Source organism: Lichenostomus cassidix, chromosome 15 (genome assembly GCF_008360975.1).
Source record: "Lichenostomus cassidix isolate B80296 chromosome 15, HeHo_3.0, whole genome shotgun sequence".
Lineage (NCBI taxonomy): Eukaryota > Metazoa > Chordata > Aves > Passeriformes > Meliphagidae > Lichenostomus > Lichenostomus cassidix.
Genome location: NC_139496.1, coordinates 9,623,492 through 9,643,300, shown reverse-complemented (window position 1 = coordinate 9,643,300; position 19,809 = coordinate 9,623,492). Strand labels below are relative to the sequence as shown.

General features: G+C 42.5%; 1 protein-coding gene across 3 annotated transcripts in view; it reads right to left on the bottom strand.

Moving 5' to 3' along the window:
• SPPL3 (signal peptide peptidase like 3) overlaps positions 1-19,809 on the bottom strand; it is a 65,755-nt gene that overhangs the window by 36,365 nt on the left and 9,581 nt on the right. The window contains exon 1 of one of the 3 annotated variants that reach the window (XM_085076061.1): positions 17,462-17,794. The exons of the other annotated variants lie outside the window; for them this stretch is intronic. Coding sequence (XP_084932187.1) covers positions 17,462-17,484 — 23 coding nt within the window. The 5' untranslated portion in view covers positions 17,485-17,794. Of the gene's footprint in view, positions 1-17,461; positions 17,795-19,809 lie in introns of those variants that run through there. 3 annotated transcript variants of the gene reach the window in all.

Genomic DNA, 19,809 nt, shown 5'->3' with positions numbered 1-19,809 from the left:
CTCAATCAAAAATCTTTTTTTTTTTTCCCAGCCAGAATGCAAACACCTGGAGTCTTAGAAACATCTCAAATATACTCATGTCACTCATAACCACTCCTAATTTGGCACCTCTGCTTGGTTTCATCCCTGCTCCGGATTCCGAAGTCTCAAAGCCAGCTACAAAAATACTACAGAGCTAAATCCTCCCGATATCCTTCTGTAATCCCAGAGGCACTTTAAGCAACAGACCAGTCTGAAAATACCCGAGTGCCCTGGGAAGACAGAGATTACACACTGTTGGGCTACATCTATATTTCTGCTGGTATTTCTTGCTCAGAAACAAAATGCTTTCTTGGAAAAGTTTCTGTAGTGAACATCCAGATGCTTAACCTTCCTAAAAATAACCAAGTTCACCCTTGGAACAGTCATAATTCCAGAGCACCCTTCAGGCAAAAGCACTCACATCAGAACTAGAACATAAACTAACTCCAACAAAAGTTAAACTCAGGAAAATGTAGTAGCAAGATGACAAAACTAACTTGAACATTAGAATTTTTGGTTGATTGTTGAAGACATCTACCAAATTTAGACACAATTCACAGTAAGTTTGTCACTTTGCATTGATTCCTACACCTAAAAAAATATGCTATTTTGAGTCCAAAATAATATTAAAATGCTATTTCACTTTCATAACATTATTCAGATCTGACTGTACAGAGTGAACAAAGAAAAATGAAACACTTAAAAATATCCCTTAATCATCTTTAATGTTTTATTTGAAAACTACTTTTACGTAAGAAGTAAAGCACCATGAGGATGTAGCTAACATAAATTTTAAGTGTTTTTAAAACACTACCTCATCACTGTTTGGCACTGGGGAGACTTTTTACGTTAAGATTTTATGCATGAGCAATGTGTAGCACAGGATTAAGCACAACAACAAAAATCACCACAGCCCAAAGTTTCAGACATTTTTCCTGCCTGTTATGTTACCTATCTTTTAAGACAGTTCTAAAACAAAGTATCTCAAATGCAAGAAAAGGCAAATAATTATGTAAGATGAACAAAGTTGGGCAACATCTTAATATGAGAAAGAGAAAAAAAAACTGACAAAAAAGGATGATAGATATGATTTGTGGATGGCAAAATGAAGAGAGCTTTACTTCAAAGTGAACTTTTTTTACTCAGGACTGAACACTGGTTTGTCCAAATATTTTCCTCTAATCTCTCATGAAATTACTGTAACTGTAAAACTCTTGGAAAATACATTTTCAACCCCAAGCTAGTTCTAAAAATACTAAACACATACAGAGCCATGCACCTGTTAAGGCAAAGGCTCACATTTACTAGTGATGCTGCAGGAGATGTAGAGGCTGCACTTGTGCGAGTCAGAGCCAAGTTCTCAGTCAGCTACCAGGACTTGCTGGCACCGCAGCACGTAGATGGGAACAATTCCCCTTTTTTTGGAACTGCCGTGCTATCCATAAATTTGTGATAGTCAGTCAAATGGACACAGGTTATTCAAGTCCCTCTACCCAAGGCACCTGAAGCACTTCACTTCCAAAACCAGCTCCTCACACAGTCAGTGGAGAGGGACATAGTTCTACCCAGAGCTTACAAGTGTCCTCTGGTCTCTCCATTCCCTTCGGGTATTTCTGCAGTCCTAGAGCTGAAATTTAAAATTAAGTTGATGGGAATAATCACCCCACAATTTCTGCTGTATTTCTGGTATATATCAGTAAGAATTCAATTAATCTATGTACACTTTCTCTAATTGTTGGTATTTTCTTTCTCCAATTAATAACCTTGTGAAGGAAATAAACACTGGGATTAAAAGTAGTATGAGTTCAAAAAACAACATTAAAAACGTGCATGCAATCCCCAAGAGTTTTTGCTCAATTCCACTCATGATGAAGTCTTCACTCTTCTCTTTCAACAGCTCTCACTTATTATTATTGTTCACCTAAGCAACCCCATGGGAAACCACAGACTTTACGAAATATTAGAAACTCTGTGGAAGGCAAATGCTGGATTTGACCAGGAATGTGATGACAACGAGTTTGCTCTAGGCTTCTTTCATGTTTTAGAAAGCCAATTTGCTTTCAGTTCCTTTTAGGGGGAGAATGACATAGATTCCAGAGACGTAGTCAGCTATATGAAATCTTGTTTCACAAAACAGAAAATAAGAACCACAATGTCTGCTCTCCTGGGAACAGAGGATAAACAGCTAATCACATAGACCCTTACAAAGGAAAACATTATCTTTTACTAAGAAGAAAGACTAGAAAAACATTATTTTTCAATATTAGGCATTTGATTTTCTGCAGTAAGTGTGCAATGGCAGTACAACCCAGTCCCAGACACGGTGCAGTGTGAACTACTGCAATGCCACAGGTAAAGCTGATGATTTTCATTCTTTTGTATTAAACAAGATTTAGTAACAACTGTTTTTGAAGAGAGAAGAGAGTATACAAATTACCCAAGCAAATTCAGACAAGATTGAATTTAATTCATCTTACCTGTAACAACAGGAAAAGAAAAAAAGCAGAAATAGCATCTGGCTTGTGATACAGTCACAACATACCACAGAATTATTAGAGTCGCCACTATTACATGTGGACAACAAAGACACTGCCACCAGCTTTCTTCAGCATTGATACTTCCCTAGTGTTTAACACATACCCTAATTAGGCCTCCTAATTTCTCTTTGAACTCCAACCAACACCAAAAGTCTGCTAGATTTATTACCCACTTGCCAGATTCTGCAATGGCTTCCCATTCATTCCACAGTTACAAAAGAGTCTCCTTTGGGTTTGCAAGACCAGCGTAAGAAACTCTGCTCAGTATGAAACTGCCAGTCATCAGTTCCTCAGGGATCTCACGGCCTTCCCAATTTCAAGCCCTCAATACTGAGCAGGAGGGTCTCTCTTAATGCGTTTCTCTCTTGTGGAACACAAATCTAGCTCGGGGCACAACGCTGCTCCTAACTCTGTGCCTCCATATGCACCAGCCAAAACACATCTGGCTCTTTCCTCCTCCCATCAGGACACAGATACCATGAATCAGAAGGTCATGTATCTTCATTTGTAAACCGTGAGCTACCTTGGCAATAACTGTTCTATAAATTTATAAGACAGATAAATTGTAAGTGTAAGTAGGCTGTATTCCTTCCCTACCCATCTTTCTGTGCAATTCTAACAGTGTCTTAATTAGCAGCATGAATTATTTGCCATGGTAATAGGGAGATATTCAAAGCACAAAATGATAATTTCCCTGAAAGTTCAAACAAGACACTGGCTGGAGATACACCTCCTGAGACATTATTAGGAAAAGACAAATAAAAATAAGCATCTCTACCACATCCAAAGCCAGACTATTGCACAAGTGAAAAATTTCTTTACAAAATACAAAACAGCTACATGAATGCTGTGATTGTCCTCATGGCGAGCTATGAGAAATGTAAGCAACCAAGCCTGGAAAAGTCCAAGCACAACTGTGCTAGTTCCCAAGTTAATGTTCAGAGGATTGGTCACAGGCAAGTTGTGGCAGAATAGCAGCGTGTGTAGCATGTGATTACAGAGCTCTGATGCCACAGCATAAGCCGTTCAGTAGCAATTATTTCCTTTCAAGAGGTTCAACAAGTATCAATTGCTAAAAGAAAGAAACAAACAAACACAATTAAAAAACCCAGCCCAAGTGAGTGCCCCGAGGTATAGAAGCCATTCCACCATACAGAAGCACACATCAGCTCCTAATTCCCATTCTGACTGTAGAGACATTATATGCCTCCGTGTGGAAATTACACCTGGTACAGAACCCAACACTTGCTAATAAGTAAAGCAGGTAACTGGTTATCCGGTCACTAAACTCTGCTGAGATCACGGACTTCCAGTTCTCTCTTAATGTCATGAAAACAACAACACAGATCTTAAATCCAACCAACACAGTGACAGAAAAGGTTTCTCAGCTGTTCCCTTCACATTTTCAGCTTAAGAGAGTTTTGTAACTTTCCAGCAGGGAAAGCACAGCTTGGCTGGCAGCAAGGAGTGTCTGTCACTGATCAAAACCAGAGCAACACTTTAAGAGGAATTCAGAACCACACCACTACCACATGGCAACTGAAACACAACACCTTCCTTGAGCCTTGCCCAGCCCACCTTCACACTCATGGGATTTTTCCTCTTGGAAAGAATGGAAACCAACTCAGTTTGGTCAATTCCCTAACTGCAAAATCAAAAGCAAGGTCTGGTACATTTAAATCTTAAGAAAAGAAAGAAAGAAGATTACTTCTGTGATGAAAATTGCAAATGGCATTAGAGTTGTGCAGGATGTTTATCACCATTTGATCTTAGCCCGCTTGCCTTGTATCAGAACTGGGTGGGTGGCATATCCTTAAGTTTAGTAAGATTAAAAAAAAAAAAAAGGCAAAAAAAAGCCTAGTTACCACATACTAAAAATTTAACTGAAAACCTCTCCCATCATCAAGAAAACATCCACTCAGCATTGATTACTAAAAATACCTCAACATATTATATACCCAAGACACTTTTAGTTACAAAACATCTACTACTCAAAGCAACTTGTGTTTCCAAAATAAGAGCACTATGAATTTCTGTTAGTTGGGCATTTTACGGAGTTACTACCCTCAGGTGTCCACAACTATAAGAAAATCTAAATAACTGCTTCACATTACAGGGCTGAATAGCTTGCATGGAAAAACTGTAGGATGTCACTCCCTTGATAAGGCACCACACTAAGATCCATGAATTCACATCATTCCTATGCCTATTTTTAAATTATTTCCTTTGTTCATCTCTGTACAAACTGCCAGCAAAAGAATTAATAACCACAGAAATTAAGGATAAGTTGGATCTCTTTGGATGATTTGGGGCATTATGCAGTGTCCAGAGGGGTCAGGAGATTCTGTTATCTCACTTCAACAAATTTGGAAAGACTATAGCACTGCAGCCTGTCCAAATTAGTCATATACACCCTATAAATAGATTGTCATGGAGTTCTAGAATCCTGCCCATCCAAAGCTATCCATTTCCTACGCAGTACCAAGGTACAGGACATTCAGCAGCAAGTTTTCTAACAGCACTGAAAAATTCCATTACAAAAAACTTCCAGTAGTTCAACTACCATCAGCAAAATAAAGGCTACTATTAGTAACAAGGGATAACATATTTTCACACTTTACCCTAACAAAAGGAAACTATATTAATGTCTTCCAAAACTGGAGCAGTAAGTTATCTGAACCAGGTTCCAGACAATTCTTTAACATAAGAAAACATAGCCTGTCTTCTATTAATGCACTTCAGCCTCATCCCAGACACTGTCTGCCACCCAAGTCCAAAAGCGGCATTTTTCTGAATAAGGCAGCTCAAGATAAAAACTCTATGTAACTAATTGCTCAACTCCACCCTTCTCTTGGTCCTCTTACAGTCACATTACCCAAGAGTCAGAATGTGCTGCAGATCCAGAGCTAAGTTCATCTAAAGTGCAGCTACGGCAGGCGCATCATCCCAGGCGTATTTATCCTCAAGGTTCCATCATACGTAGAATATTATGGTTGCCATGGTGCCACCAAGCAGTCAAAAAAGGGCAATGACAAAAGAAAACAGATTACTATGTGGCAGAAAGGGAGGACTATCAGGATATACAGGGAAATTCTTGTTGGCCTGCAGTACTCTGCCAAGGGCCCCACAGCAGTGCTGTGCTCAGACTGTCCCTCAGCCCGATCAGACAAGCACAGACTCTGACAGCCCCAGCGCTGAGACTGTCTGACACCTGCCAAGGTGTGAACTGAACTCCTGGCTCTGTCACTGCACCAGGAGCTGCCCACTGCCCTCAGCCAAACAGCACCAACAACCCAGCACCAGAGACAGACAAGCTGCATCACCTCTGAGCACCTCATGAACAACTTCACCTTGAAAATCTTATTGTAACACACTGTAAGACAAATGTGTAATCGTTTTGGCAGCTTTGCTTGGACAGGAAACAACACACTGTGCAAACGGACTACTTCAATATTTAAGACAATAAATCTTACTAAATCTGTAATCTGACTTCTTATGGGATGCAGAGAGGTGGGTAACAGACTAAACCAAAAAGGTTCAGTCCAAAGTATGTATCTCCATCTTAAGCAACACAGAGAAGAACATGTTTGATCATTTGTGCTCATCCAGAAGCCAAAACCAGAAGATGAAGTTGATCTTCTGTGATGTATACAGTTTCACTCAGGACACACAGATGATACTTGAGCGGCCTAACTCGCTCTCAAAGTATTACCTAAAGACAGTCTGTGCATATTCCTGCTTAACTTCTTTACCTTGTGACGTGCTCCGTCCTTTATCCCCAGGCTCTCACTCTAGCCCTGCTCCTCATCTTGCAAAGGCATCCCAAGGTTCTTATCAAAGCTGCACTCCAGGAGGCCAAACTGTTTCAGGCCACCATAAAGTCTGTGCCCAGTTCTGGACTTGCTCACTCTTCACATACCAGCAATAGAGAAATTTTTCCATCTAACCTTGTTGTAACTATCTGGAGTACAATACTCACTGCAGTGAAGGACTAATAGAAGAAGGGTTTATTCACATTCATAATGTTTCTTTTGTAAGTGACAGAGCTGGTCATGCAGAGCAGAACTCCAATAGCAGAATGTGCTGCAAATCCCATCTCCTTGCTAAGTCACTGTACCCTCATAAAGCAGAGGCAACAACTGAAGCAAAGACAGTGGGTCGGAGCAAGAAAGTGCAAGAACACTTGTACTGGAACCATACAATTGGTTTATTTGTGAGATGCAGGTGTTTTTGGCAATGAATGTAACAGAAAAGGTTAATATGTACATACATGCAGGCACTACTGGGTTAAACCCTAGAACTGGTCCCAGGAAGATACCCTAGCAAAGTCCCCAGGGTCTCTATCTTTTCCCTAAACCAGGGATCATCACTTTGTAGATTACACAGGTTAAAAAATGCAGCTGGTCTAGTCGATGGAAGAACACTCACCCAAGACTTCATGTATAAAGACACTACAGTCCCCTCATGTATGGAGGACAGTGGTCTGAACACAGCATTGCTTCCTACATGAAACATATCTTTCCATCCCAATATATATTAAAAAAAAAATCTTATTTGGAGGTTTAATTTCCACAGCAATTCTTGTCCTTAAGTTACAAATATGCAGAATACTGTGATACTAATGACTTTTTAAAGTCATCTTTAAAAAGTAAGAAAGAGGTTGGTTGTTTTTATCACGGAAATCAGAAAACAAGATGTTTTCTCACCTATATTGACTCTACTGTTGACTTAAGAAACCAAACCAAAACCACACCTCATACCTCTGACACTTAGACTGGTATTTATTGATTATGTGCTTAGAAATCCAAACTCTTTTTAGCAATATATTCAGAAGTCAGATAAAAAACCATAACTAACAACTAATAGTTTAATCAAAGCATTTAACAATCAGGCTTTACAATCAACAAGCCAGAACAAGCCAGAAAGTCAAACTGACCAATATGACCTTGTCAGAAAGAGCAGCTCTGAGTGCTATTGATGAGTTGATTTACCCACACAGTATAGGATTGCATACTTTATCACCACGTGCCTGGGTAGAATAAACATTTAACGAAAGAATGAGTTAAAGCCATCAGCACCCAACTAAGAATCTTCACTGACAGTGGTGAAAGTATAGTCCTGTGTAAGTCAAAGCTATAGAGTAGCTAGTATGTCTAGCAAATTTAAGCAGCTTTCATCATGCTGGGGCTCTATTGAGACAAATCCATTTTGTCTCCCAATGGCTGGTGAGATTCTGAAACATGACTATTCACAACTGCACCAAATCATGAGGGGATTCAGCTGGCATGAAAATACAAAATACCGACCACCAAAATAGGCACCCTGCTTTTGCCACCTCCAGCTGAGAGGAAAACTCAAAAAAAAAAGGGTCTTGACAGCGCCATAGGTGGCCACTTCCCAGATAAGCACAGCACACGAGAGGAGTTGTCCTGCACTAGACTGGCCAAGGCCTGATCTCTGCATCACAACCCGCGTGCAGGAGAAGCACAGGACATTCACACACCCACGTGTCAGGGTTAAGGCAGCTGAGGCAGTTCCAGGTGTGAAAAACAGGCAGCAGAACAGACAGAGACTGTTTTCAACAAACTCTTGCCCAAATAGCTAAGAAGCTTTGCTTGTGACAACAACAAATGTAGGAACATTTTTTAGAGAGGGTGTTTTGGAAATCTTAAGAAACTTTTTCCAGTAAAGCCCCCTGCAGAGAAATATTTCTGGTTTACGGCAGACTCTTTTCATCTTTTGGTTTAGCTTTAAGGTAGTGCACGTTTTTTTACGTTCTATCTGCAAAAATATAAACAATAAAGAGAAAGATAACTAGCTGGAAAACTAACATTGGGGTTCTTCTAAGGCACTTAAGTATGATAAAGAGGTTCCTTCTGTTCTGTACCATCTGTAACTGCTTACAGCTGCATCTACTTTAGAAGTAGTCAAGTTAGCAGAAAATTAAAGAAAAAAAAGTTCAGCTCTTCACTATTTAGCTTTAAAGTTTTCTTTTCCTTGAAGAAAAAAAACACTCTTTAAACTATTTTCAACCTAAAGCTTAATTAGATTCTACTCTTCATCTTCAAAACCCTGCAGAGATCATAATGTTCCCCACGAGAGCTTTTAGCCCTTTGTGATAACTTCTCGGAGCAGCTATTCAAGTGGAGGTATAGGATCAGCCACCTCAAGGAGAGTTCAGAGAACAGATGATCTTTCCTCCAGCACACAGACCATCAATCTGCACTTCTAAAAAGGACCAGAATGACCTTGTGCCATCAAACCTAGAAAGCAAGACACAGACACACCTCACCTCACAAGCCTGCAACACACGCTGCAGAAATCCATATAATCCAGTTCTGTTTGCTCCTTTGCCTCCTGCTGTTTCACCAACCTCACCTTTAGCTAACAGTGACCTAAAGAAGGGACTTCCCTTTGACTAAATAAGTCAAAGCCACACTACGCCTATTTTATCTTGCCAAATGGGTCTGACACAGATGATGCTGAGATAAACCACAACTGTAACCTGAAAGTGGCACCAGTAAAATCACTTCTTTGTATAACAACCTACCATTGAGCTTTGGCCTTATACATCCAACGTGTCTGTACCAACACCAGGCTGACCTTAATTACAATGATTACTCAGAAATCACTGCTGAATTTCTACCCACTACTAAAGTTTCCTGATAAATTTAAATCAAGTTTTAAAGCTGAGCTATCTATCCAACAGAAGGGATGTCAGATGGCCAAAAACCACAGACAGCAGAGCTACTGAGCAGAGCCATAACTCAGCTGCTATGTTCACCTCTGTCCTGCTAATTGCACTACCACAGAGCTCTAATATTTTGTAATGCTGGTTCTTGTCCAAGCTGTGCTATCTCAACTGGAGTAGGCTGAGCTTATTATTCCAGTAATGACTGAAATTAAAATAAATCCTGAGGATATACACTTGCTACTAGCTTAACCCATATAGAGAACCCCTCTGCAAAACTGTCTGCGCCTTACAGAAACGTGCACCAAATTTACATGCTGAGATCACTTGATTTTTTTGTACCAACTGAAACCACACTGCACCACAGATCCATGTGTACAAGTCTCTGCTATTCTAACATGAAGCTGCTATTTGCAATACTGCAGATATGAGAAAATGGTGTAAGCAGAGCTCAGACTTCTGTGATCCAGTGAAAGACTGTCATTCTTAACATTTCTGTTGATCTCTAAACTTCTGAAATATTCTGAAAGATACTTAAAATTATGTATCACTGCAAATTTACTAAAGTTATCTTCTGGCTAGTTATCAGATGAACAAAAGGACTTTTTACAGATATTTCTGTCCAAAAAACAGCAGAATGCATAGGAATGAAGAAGGAAATCTGGACATTCAGAATCAGCAAGTGGAGAAGCACCGACTGGGTACAGCTAAGAGGACTGAGGGGTGCTTAGCTTTAACAGCTAATAGTTAATGGTGCACAGAACTGTATTTTTTCTTTTAGACAAACTGAAGAATAATTCCAATTCGAGCCTATTTCTACAGGTAAGCTTGCCAACCCATGGCTAATGTTAAAGACTGTGTGTATGAACAGAGGGTGGAACCCTCTGGGTCTCCTCCTGCTTCCCCCACACAACCTCCGCTGTGGAGGCGCCTGAAGGAATGAGGTTATGGCATAAAAATTGAAGAGAATCGTTTCATAGTCTTTGGCTACATACCTGCCTGCATGGGAAAATACTTTTTGGGTCAAAAGTCTATGAACTAGCTACAAGAAGTAAAGGAAGAACATCCAAACCTGAGAGTCAGAGAAGAAAATACTGTTTTCAGAAGGAAGAAAAATAAGAGTCAAACAGTGTAATTTCCCTTCAGATTCCACTGGTCAGGGAAAACACTACCATATATAAACCATAAGATATGATTTTATCCCTCCAACTTCTACATTGTCAACTTCAGTAATAAAGGAGGAATCTTAAACATAACACTGTGCAGTAGAAAATCATCTTCCTAGTGCATTCGCCCCTACTTTAGGACAATGGCTGTGATGGTTTTAAAGAGCCCCCTTTCTGAAATCCTGAAATAAAAAGTCACTTCAACCTTAAACCCTGTCCTCACTTGAGTGTAAGGACAGGCTCATTTCACAAATTATTTTTAATTCCTGCTCTTGTAGAATATTAACAACGTTCCAGTTTACTTAGTTATCAGTTACAGAGTATCCTTCCAAAATGCCAGCAGAATATTCAGACTTTCTCACAGCCCTGTCTGTACCCTACCACTTAATGTGACACACAGATATGGAGGCTATCCAAGGGAATCTGGGACCTGAGGCATAGGTCTGGCCCTAAAAAGAAATACTCAACAGAATCTAATAATGAAGATGACAGCAACACAGCTACACAATTAATGAGCTCTGGGATAATGTCATCATGGTGGTTCTAGTGGACAGAGAGACTTAATGTATCATGAGAGCTGAGCTTCTCTTGGGAAGCACATAAGGGGAGAACCCTGGTATGGCAGATCAGAGTATTTCAGGCACAGACACCAAAAGATTTAGAAGCAGAGATCATCAACACAAGCATCCTTGGAAGAATTAAAGAGAAAGGGGATCAGCAAGTGTTGCAACGCCACATATGCTCCATTAATCTTATTAAATCATCACCTTTCAAAGTCGGTCTGACTGCCTGGATCCTGTCCAGCCGCACAGCAGCTTGTGCTTCATTCCATGCAACGTCCATCAGTGGCTGACTCGCTGCAAATTTTAATCCTAAACACTGACACTAAAGCAATGTAGCACCAAAAAGAAAATGTACACAATAATTTTTTTTCCTACCAATTTAATCCTTGGTTTTTTGTGGAAGCTTTCCTCATATGTCACCAGAATTAAATTAGACTGTTTTGACTAAATGACTTGTGCCAATTATTTGGTTTTAGAGTATATTACGATGCTTAGAGTCATCATAAAATGTCAAAGGGCAATAAAGACAATGGCACCTATGCCACAGACATTGATATATCATATTATCAGAATAATGAAATAATATAGCTCAGATACTGAAAAAGACCAGTGTCTGTTCTGCTCTTCTTTCAAATTTTAGGAAATAAAAAACACTGCATTTTAAAAAGCATTACACACTTTTCAAAGTACTTTTTGTAGGAAGGTTTCCTAAGTACCCTTTTTTTGGCACTGTGTTTCAGTGACAAATGATTACTGAGTTTTCAGCAACCAAATCTAGTGTTAAAAACTGTGATATTCACCAACACACAACTTATCTCAAAAGAACTCAATATCTTCAATTAATTTGTCTGGTGATTCACACAAAAATCCTCAAATTCCAACACCATCAGGTTGCGTAACTCATACCAAAATCCCAAAGCATACAAAATAAGCAATTTATTGGCTCTACCCTTCAGCAGAAGAAAGAGATGCTCTCAGGTCCATCAAACCTCACACAAACCACATGAACAAGTATTGATATTGGTGGATCCACACGCCTAAGCACTCACTTACCTGGGACACAGGAAATCATATTCAGGTAATCTTCTGTTTGTGGGAATTCAACCTTTCATCCCTAGAAAAGCAGCCTGAACTACCCCCACAAGATACAGACCCTTTAGTCTTCCAAACCAGGTTTTTATCAAGGCAAGAAGTGGAATCCAGGTCCCTGCCAATCCCAGGCAGACAGGCATGCCTGCCTCCTGCCCAGCAAATATTTACAGTATTCTATACGAAGTGAAACAGATTTAAGAGGACACACAAAGCTCAATCTCTGAATAACACATAGTTTGGTGATGAGAACACTCCTCTGGAAGGTGAGAGATGCAAGGCCAGAAACCCTAGAAGATGGAACTGATCTCCCACATCCTAGCCAAGATCTCCAGACACTGGGTAAAACTAAAGGAACCATTGACTTCTATTACCAAGGTATCCTGAAAAGGTTAAATGCAAAACTGGCAGAAATCTTAATTAAAATAGGTGACAGAAATGTTAATTAAAATAGGTACTGCACACCATCACCAAGAGAACACTGGTTTTCTTCACTTCAAATTTTTTCTTCAAGAATTATTAATATATCAGTAAATACAGCCTTACTATTAGTTAACACTGACAGAAGGATTCTTTTTCCTTGTGCTAATCAGTCACTATACACATGTACATTCAAGTAACTGTAAACTTCTACTAATCCCATGCTCTTTGCTTTATTTGTCTTTCAGCCCAGTGCTGTAGACAGTGCCTCTGTCTACACGATACGCAGCCTGAGATAGCAAAAGCTCCAGGGAGGATAACAAACAAGTGAAGTGAGACTGGTCCTGAAAGACAAACATATGAACTATAAACCTGATATTCTCAAATTTACTGAAGTTTAAGTCACTTTTCTGATGCCAGACACTCATGCACATTCATACAATGACATCCTTGTTCTCAGGACGCTCTTAACAATCGTTAAAGTGGAATGTGGCCGGTAATTTCAGTTCCTGAAAAATGTAAGATTAAGGACCAAACTCCGTGGTTGCATGCCAGGATTTCATGACAGATTTTTGACAGCAGCGTAACAGAATTTCATCTATGTGCTTTGAAACCTGATGCGTATCAAGTGCAATATTTTAAAAATTCAGGTGAATTATCTGTTTTCAGTTGTAAACTGCCTCCCATCCTCAAAATACCTTAATTAGTCAGTTAAGGTCTCCCAACCTAAACTGAGCAAACAAGCAAAACAATCTTGAATGCAAAAAATTATTTTACTAGTACTTGAGAAGTTCTGTCAACAGGCTGTAGCTCCTCTTACTCCCTGCCCTCCCACATACACATCTAATCCAGCCAACTAAGACTTGAAAGCACCACCTCAGCCTTCTGGAAGAAACTGCATTTTAATTCATGGCAGCAGCATGTTAAATGCTTAATTGCAATCAAAGCAAATTCTCAGACCTCTGAATCTAGAAAGACTTCTAACACCAACCAATTTGAATTCTCCCAGGAGCAAAGACAGCACTGTACATTTACACTTATTCCAAAACCCAGGAGTTTTATTGATTACTCTGACACATCATTAGATTTAATTTCCACACCCTTTGCATTATGAAGAGAACCTTCTAAATATATCCCCATTTCACTCATGAAACATTTGATGGCTAATACAAGAATCATCCCACTGATTATAACATTTAAGAGGGAGTTCAGTTGCTTTTAAGATTAGTGACTCAATACAGTGCCTTCTTTTTTTGTTCTTAGCTTGCCCATCCAGTCTGCCTCCTAATCATCACCCTGAGAGGGCACACACACATGGCAATCCATATTATTCTTATACAATACTCTGGGAAAGGAAATATTAAAAATACATTTAGTTTTGGTGTAGAAATCCCCTTCTTTGCTCTTCCCAAATGAAGGAAGCTGTGAAAATCTTTTGTGCATTCAAAGGGCAAAAAAAAGAACAAAGCAATCTCTATTGCCAGACCGGGCAACAGTAAAAAGGGAGGGGGTGTTACATGAGGCCTTGAAAAACACTAAACACCTACTAACTGAAGATAAACAAGATACGAATGGTGTTGTGCTTTCTCAATAGGCTCCAGCACAAAAATTTGACCATGAAACGCTAGAAATTAAGGAAAGACCAAGTATTTCAACAAAGTAACCATCTAGGTCCTGCTGCTTCCATACTCATCTGCTGTAATACTTCAGGCACTTTGATGCCTGAAGATAAATTTCTTGGTATTTACTAATCTCTTACACATACACATATATTGCTCTGCCCATATTTATTCTCTCCTCTGCTGCAGCAGAAACATTTGTCACTACCCAGGTTCCATTTCCTTGCTGGAATACAGACAGGAAGTAAGGGGAAAATAGGTATTCAACAACCTCTTTCCTCTCCCATTCCATTCCACTTGCAGAAAACTAATTTTAGCTCTTATTTAATCTACAAAATCATGAGCAACCTTACCATGCAGCAGTATCATGCACAGCTCTCCTTTCCTTCTATTATTGCAGTAATTTGACAAAGAAAGTTTCTCTACTCACTACTGACAAGCATTTGATTCAAACACCCTTTCTTTTACAAAAGTGCACATTCTTTGAAAGAGCATTTCCATCTGGCACTTATCCCACATTTCACATTAAAATTAGCTTTTCCAGGATGACAGTATTCATTTTCACTAACAAAATTCTCAGCAGAGCCTCCTTTCAGGATAAGACACCTCTATCTGAAATACTGGCTCAGCAAGACTACTTAAGACATTAAAAAAGAGTTAAATAAAACTACAAATGGTTATAGGTATGAGAGTTACTGAAGAAAAAAATAAGTTGTCAGAAGAAATAACTTGCAGGAACAGCGTCAAAAGACAACTCATGTATTTAAAACTATGAAAGGGATGGGGGAAAAGCATGTCTGTCCTTCCTACAGTATCTTAATAAAAGAAAGTAGTTGCATTGAGTTCACTTGGTAATCAAAAGAAAAATACAAGCCTACCTTAAAACCTCATTTACAAAACAATACATATAGAAATATGAAAATTAGTTCTCATCTCTTCAAAACATCATTAACAATACCGTGAGTGGCTGAAATAAGCCCTATTTTGTGTCTTTGCCAATGCTCATGTCCAATTATCACAGCTGGCAAGTACATTTTTTCAAGGTATTTTTAACAAAATGGAGACAATTTTTTTTTTCTTTTTTAAATCAAACCCACAATAAGCCTTTATCATATCTTATGAAGCTACAGTGGTTCAACAATGCGTGCAGACAGTTAGGCACAAAGAGAAGTAATCAAGCCCTATGCACCTGGACAAAAGGGAAGCACTACTGCAGCCAGGAACCAATTTACATCCATGCAGAGACAGAAGCGTGAAAGGACTTTTCTTAATGCCAGATTCTGTACTTTCAGATGTGAAATAAGGTATGTGTACAGCAGCTGGACACTACACCACAGAACACACCTGTTCTTGGAAAGCTGCCTTTGCAACACAGAGAAAGAACCAGGTCTGGCAATGGACAGGATGGGATCAGCCAACTTCCAAACCGAACTCCTGCACCAGCTCCTGAGCACAACTCTGCTGCACATGACCACCAGTCTCTTCAGGTGACAAAATGCACATTTCTCCTGAAAGCGCTAAAGCACTGGCCAATTTTATGCTGAGCTGCATTACCACAACTGCAAACAAACCAAGGCAAGATCATTGCTAGAAGTGTAAGTAATGAAATATCCACAGAGAGCATGACTGAAATTGGATTTTTGCTCTGTCCACTGCTCCCATAGCTCCCAGGCAAGGCTGATTACAGGTAAAAATACAAAGTGACAGAAACCTCAGATCCATGAGGACACCGTGGTGAATAGAGACACAAAATTACAGTGGTTGAAGACATAAACATCATGTCCTCATTCTGCTTCAACCTCAGTACTGTAAGAAACAACTTCTACTCTTCAGATCCACCTAGCAAGCAGTGAACACCTTAAATCCCAATTTCATTCCCCTAAAATATGCAATGTACAGAAGAGCAAATCCTTCTCCCAGCCTGTTAAAAATTCTCCCTTTAGATTATTACTATGGCAAAGACATTCATTCAAAAAAGCAAAGGAATTAAGATCAAAATAATGTACAACTGACATTTTGTTTCATTTACTTCTTTCAAGTAAGATGACAAATCCCAGAGTAGTTAATGAATTTATAATTTCATTCTGCAATTAAAACACATTAAGAAGACACATTTAATTGAACTACCTCAAACTGCCTAAATCTGTACCAATATTCGTTTACTGTGTCAACATGTACACAATCTTTTGGGTCAAAAGAGTTGTCTTTTCTCTGCTGTTTTAAAGCAGAGCAGACCACTGCCTGAACTGAACTTGTGAAACAAAGTAAGAACATCTAAAAAGCAGAAGACCGGTACAAATGTTGGTTCTTTGAGACAGGAGAGGGAAGAAGGAGCTGCCAAAGTCTCAACATGTGGCAGAACAGAAATCCCCACTGGGTTCCAAGTTTTGAAAAGTAATGGGACCATTCAGAACAGGGATATTCGTTGCATATTCAATCCCTTCTCCACATTCAGCACACAGCAAGGTCAAAAACTAAGATTTAACTCCTTTTTTAATAAGGGACTTCTTTCAAAATAAGTAACTTCTTTTAAAAAATCTAAGAAACAACTCTGGATGATACCACTGGGTTTAAAATGCAGTGAGAACATCACAGTAAATTGCTGCAGTGGTCAGGTCACTAGAGATGATGCACGGGTAAATTATTTGAGATATTTTGGCCGTGATCCACAACAGTACCAAGCCCCCAAAATTATAGGAAGAAACTGCATCCTGTCTCTCTGATCCACTGCCAGCTAGGCCCGAGACAGTGTCAGGACACAGAAAAAAATGCCCTCTCATTTGCTACACTTCATGTCTTTCCACAGGAACTGGTCTCTTCCTCGTCCTCCTATTTCCTGTACACAGATCAAGCCTATTGTCACTAGGTGAAAACACACACACATGCCACCGACTTACCAGCCTGCGCTGGCATAAATCTCCCTTTAGGCAGAGGTGACCTGCAGCCTCACAGCCGTGAACACGGTCCTGTCCCTCTCCAGGCCCGGCGGATCGCAGCGCCGGCCGTGCAGAGACCAGCTCGCACGGAGCCCTCCGGGACAGGGGGTGACAGCCACGCCAATGCTCCCAGAGATCCTCTCCCCTGCCCGGCTGCCGGCGGGGGGGATCCGCACAGCCCGGCCGCCCCGTCCCTCCTCCCTTCCCCCTAATCCCTCCTCCTCAGCCGCGCTGAGCCCTCAGCCCGCAGCCCCTCCGCCGGGCAGCTCCCTCACGCCCCGGCCCCCGCCGCAGCCCCCACCGCCGGCACCCCCCGGCCGGGACACGCTCCCCGCGTGGGGCCGCGCTCGGCTCGGCTCGGCTCGGCTCGGCCCGGCCGGTCGGCTCGGACCCCCCGCGGCCTCGGCCCCGCGGCTCACCAGGAGTAGGTCTGCTCCGCCATGGCTGCGGCTGGGCGGCCGGCGCTGGGCTCTGCGGGGCGGCCGGGCCCGGGCTCCTCCTCCGCCTCCTCCTCCGCCTCCTCCTCGCAGGCTCCGGGGCTCAGTGGCGGCCCCGCTGCGGCTCCCGGCCCAACATGGCGGCGGCTGCGATGAGGGAGGGGAGCCGAGGGGGGGTCCCCGCGCGGGCGGGAAGGGCGATGGTGGCGGCGGGGCGGGCGGAGGCTCAGCAGCCGCGACGCGGGGCCGCGCTGGGGCGCCGGCGGGGCCTCATGGCCGGCGGGGCGGCGGCGGCGGCGACGGCGGCGGCGCGGGGCGGGGCGGGGGCGGGAGGCGGCGGCACCGGGCGGCCGGGCCAGGCCGCGCCGCGTGCCCGCGCTCGCGCACGGCGGGGGCGGAGCCGCGCTGAGGGGCGGGCCCGAGCGGCGCGCGGGGTCACGTGCCCACAACACCCTCACGTGCCGCCGCCGCCGACCGCGCGCAGGCGCCGTGGGACGGTGGGCGGCGCTGGTTGTCGGGCCCGGCCGCGCCGCCGCTCGGGATCAGCCGCTCGGGAGCAGCGCCGCGGGCGGGCGGGTTCGCTGTGGACATTCCCGCCGGAGCCGCGCCGCTCGGGGCGCCTTGCCCGGCGGCTGCGAGGGGGAGCGGGTGGGGCGGAGGGAGCTTCCTCCGCAGAAAAGCAGCGCGAGCTGCGGGTGGGTTTTGGGGCTGGGGGCTTCCGGCGAGGAAGCGCGACTGCCGAGGTGATTCCCGAGCTGGCGTTTCCTTTCCTTTCCCGCCCGCCGCACAAGCCGGGCAGCTCCCCCGGGCTAGCGGGGTGCCGGGCAGGGCGAGCGCGGCTGGCTCGGCTCGGTCGGCTCTGCTGGCCGGAGGGTGACCCCGGTGCGCTCGGGCAGCCCTGTACCGGAGGCTCCTGCCGCTGCTCTGGCATGACTGCCCGCACCCCGCAGCAGTCCGTGACTTGGCCGCAGTTCGCGTTGCCGCTGTGGCGGGAGAGTTCCTCTGAGCCGGGGTAGGGTGGGAAATACACCGTTCGGGTAAGATAATTTGTAACTCCGGTGTTTAATTTATCAAGTGTCAGGTGTTTCTGGAGATTGCTGTATTTTTGAATTTGTGATCTTTTAAACCAAGTAAAATCAATAGGATCAAGTGCTAAAAGTGTTTTTTTAAGGAAGGAAAATAACATTCCAGATATTCTGACCAAATAAAAATCATGTGCTTCGTGTTATCTCCAGCCCTATATTAAACCTGTGCGAGTCCCAAGCAGACAAACTGCTGCGTTGATATTGGTCTGGTCTCTCTCCTCCCTGGTTTCTGCTGCCAAACCCTCAGCACTTCATTATATTTCGGCCAAATGCAGAACTGGTGCTTTTTCCTCGGTTTGCTCACGTGAGTAATCCTTCCCTCCTGGGAGTTCACTCGCAGCAATTTTGTGCGAGTGGGGCTTTGCAGAGCTCGGATCAATTGTTCCAGTCCAGCTGTGCATTCCCACTCATTGTCCCTGCCAGTGTGGGAGGGAGAACAGCCAGTTTGAACGTACAGTTGGTGGTGATGTAACTGCATCAAATATAAATAGAACGAATGACTGAGGCTGGTAAAAATAGGTATTTGGGTTTTTTTTTAAAAAGTATGAAAAAATTCTATGCCTTAACAGAATTTTATTAAAATATTTTAAAAAATAATGGGACATTAGGACATTCTCATTGCATTTACAGGGATGCCAGATGCCTCTGAAATTGGAGCCCACTCTAGTTTATTTCTACTTGTTGATTGAATTAATTATTGTCATGCTGTCTATCTCATTTATTCTCTTAACTGGAAAAACCTTAGGTTGGTGTGTGGTCATGACAGGATTAAAAGTAAGGAACATCTCCTTTCATCTTTGTTCTGTCACTAGTTGCTGTGTAATCCTGGGTGGATCACTTCATCCCTGCTAGCTTGGCTCCTTTATCAGAACACAGGAAACTACAAAGTGTTGCAGCCACCTGAAGTTTTGGGGAGCAAAACCTGCAGCACAGGTTTACTTGGTCTTGGTGGAGGGAATGCCCAGGATTCCTGTGCTCCAGTTAAACAATGCTTTTATTAAGATGGTGCTGGACTATGAGGGTTTCTCCCCCTCCATATTTATGCTTTCAAAACAAGTGATTTGGGTTGTGTCACATCCAAATCCTCTGTGATTTTCACAGCCCTTTGGCCTTGTGGACAGGAATGACCTTAGAGCTCCCAACATAATCAGCACTTTACCCACTTACTAACATCTGTTGGAGAATCGGATTTATCAACCATGAGGTGGAAATGCTCCAAGTACCGTGACTGACTGGGTCATGGGA